The 2,945-nt window shown below is 47.5% G+C and overlaps 1 protein-coding gene across 1 annotated transcript in view; it reads right to left on the bottom strand.

Moving 5' to 3' along the window:
* EPHX2 (epoxide hydrolase 2, cytoplasmic) overlaps nucleotides 1–2,945 on the bottom strand; it is a 58,398-nt gene that overhangs the window by 22,994 nt on the left and 32,459 nt on the right. The window contains exon 11 of the mRNA XM_011983871.1: nucleotides 1,354–1,465. Coding sequence (XP_011839261.1) covers nucleotides 1,354–1,465 — 112 coding nt within the window. The remainder of the gene's footprint in view (nucleotides 1–1,353; nucleotides 1,466–2,945) is intronic.

Raw genomic sequence — 2,945 nt, 5'->3', positions numbered from 1 at the left:
CATCTGGGCCTGGAGAGGTCGAGGCTGCAGTGAGCTATGATCACACCACTGCACTCCAGCCTGAGTGACACAGCAAGACCCTGTCTCAAAAAAAAAAAAAAAAATTTTTTTTTAATGGCTAAATACTGTACGAGGACACAAGGACTACCCACAAACCAAGGAGAGAGGCCTCAAGAGAAACCAACTCGACAAATACCCTGATCTTGAACTTCCAGCCTCTAAAACTGTAAGACTGAATTTCTGTTGTTGAAGCTGCCCAGTCTGTTGAGCTACCTAGCCTTTGTTATGGCAGCCCCAGTAAAGTAATACGCCCTCTACACCACACACCATACCCATAGTCTCACCATCGAGACTGTCTCACACTAATGAAGGACATGGTGCTTTCATTCAGGCCAAAGGAAGCTCGTGGATTCCCACACCCCAGGCTGTGGCACATCAGGGCCCAGGCCTCCCCGCCGGATGCGGCCATGTGGGATGCGACATGCTGAGGTCTCTTCAAAATGCTGCTGGGAGCTTTTGGTGAATGAGTCCAGTTATTGCCTGAATCGCAAAGCTCCTTTCACACAGATGCTGTCTCATTAATGAAAATAATTGTTGGAGAAGAGTTACTCATTGAATCACAACTGGGATGGTTGTGGTCTTGCGGGAAATGGTCCCTCCTAAGAGGATAAGAGGTGGAGGCTGGGAAAGGACCTGATTAATTAATTACTTCCATTCCTCTCTCTCTGGAGTGTGCGGGAAACATCTTTTATTCTCTCTGGATAATTCCCGCAAGTGGATGCCCACAGAAGGGGCAGCTGCAGCGGGGGCACCAGGCCAGGTGACGCTGACTCCTGATGCTGCTCTCAGTGAATTCCAGTTAACGGTGGCAGGGATGCCCCAATACACATATCAGCCACGTCCAGGGGCATCTCTGAAAGGCATCTTCGTGGCACGTGTATATTAATACCGAGAAACTTCTCAGATTCTTCAGAGCACACGTGGGGCCTGCTGCAGGACTCTTTGACCCTGGTGCCATCATCACCAGCCTTTCAGCCAGAGAACCAGGAGGGGTGGCTCTACCTGAGCACTGAGCCCCCAAACTCTGCAATTGCAGAGACACCGGAGAAGCCATCCCTCGAGGGTACAACATCCCCTGGCCCTTCACCACCCGAACACACATGGAAATGTGCCATTGCCTGGGAAGGACCAGCTGGGCATGGCCGCCAGTTTCACCTGAGCCCATTTGTAAAATTGTTTCTGACTAATGCCACATAAAATTAAAGGGGACAGAGATAAAGCAAACGAGAAGGAGATAGGCAGGGGAAAGGCAAACACGAATGCTCCCCTTGTTGCCCTTGGTGCCACACTTACCGGTTCTTGGAAGTAGAGCTGGTAATCGAATACCGGGTTGGCTTTGATACTCTCCAAAGGGGGCACGTTGGGATTTGCCGGTATGAAGGGAGTATTCAAACTGGCCACCGCCCTACAGAAATAAGAGGCAGCAAGATATAGCCCCTGTAAGAAGACAGTCTTACAAAAGCCAGGAAGGGCTTTGAAGTTCAAAACTGAAGCTCAGAGTGGGAACATTCTATGCACAAGGTCACACACTAGCAGTGAACGGGAGAATGGGATCAGAACATCAGAACTCAGGATTTTCTATTCCTAGTTCAGTGCTTTTTTTCCCTCCACTAAACTGCAGTATTTCTCACCAACTTGCCTTAGACACATAGGAACATGCACACACACACACACACACACACACACACACACACACACACACACACCACATACTATAGCAACCCTGAATAGAATATGGAGACATGAATCTCTCTCTAGTTTTAAAATATGCATTCATTTTTTTCCTCCCTTTGTTCACTCATTGTGTCTCCTCTGGATTGAGCATAATTCTATGGTATATATTAGAGGAGAGAAAATGTAAAATGAATAAAAATATCGTTTCTATCCTCAAGGAGCTCATTATAATTTAATAAGGAGAAATAGAAAAACACACAATGACCTTATGAAATGACTGTGACATGAGCCATAGAACAGCACAAAATAGCATGGGAGTTGGAAGGAGATAAGAAGTTCCTGAACTGGGCGCCATGGAGGACCCTGTGGAAAAGGGAGCATTTGAACTTGGCTTTTCAGAATGGGGAGAGTTGGGGAGGGGAACAAGGCCTGGGAGGGGAACAACATGAGGTAGCCTAAGCAAATTCTAGAAGGGGGCAAAGCTTGCAGCTGTGTTCAATGGAGCACAGAGTCAGAATGGTTAGAAGCCAAGCATGGAATGGGATATGTTGGAAAATAACAACAGAAAGGCAGTAGGGAGCCTAGACATGAAGGGCCCTGAGTCTGAATTTGATGCTGTAAGAACCAAGAAAACCATGAGGGCTTCTCAGAAGAAGGGAGGGTGGATTCGAGTTGCAGTCAGGATGATTAATCCAGCCCTTAGAGACCACGTGGACACAGAGGGAGCAGTCAGGAAGATTAATCAAGCACTGATAGACCATATGGACGCACACAGAGAGGCCAGAAGCCAGGAATCTAGCCAGTAGACCACTGACTTATCACCCGAAGATGGAATAGAATGCTAACAAAAGGAACAGAAAACATGGACGGGCGTAGTTGTCTCATGCCTGTAATCCCAGCACTTTGGGTGGATTGCTTGAGGCCAGGAGTTCTAGATCAGCCTGGCCAACGTGATGAAGCCTTGTCTCTACTAAAAATACAAAATTTAGCCAGGCATGTTGGTACACGCCTGTGGTCCCAGCTACTCGGGAGGCTGAGGCAGGAGAATCACTTGAACCCAGGAGGCAGAGCTTGCAGCTACACTCCAGCCTGGGCAACAGAGTGAGACTCTGTCTCAAAAAAAAAAAAAAAAAAAGGAATAGAAAAGGGGGTGAATTTGAGGGGCAAACACAGCTCATTGCTATCTTTCCTTTTGTTCACTTTAACCAGTA

The sequence above is a fragment of the Mandrillus leucophaeus genome, unplaced genomic scaffold, assembly GCF_000951045.1.
Source record: "Mandrillus leucophaeus isolate KB7577 unplaced genomic scaffold, Mleu.le_1.0 Scaffold256, whole genome shotgun sequence".
Taxonomy (NCBI): Eukaryota; Metazoa; Chordata; class Mammalia; order Primates; family Cercopithecidae; genus Mandrillus; species Mandrillus leucophaeus.
The sequence above is the reverse complement of the archived record's forward strand: the minus strand, read 5'-3'. Positions and strand labels throughout refer to the sequence as shown.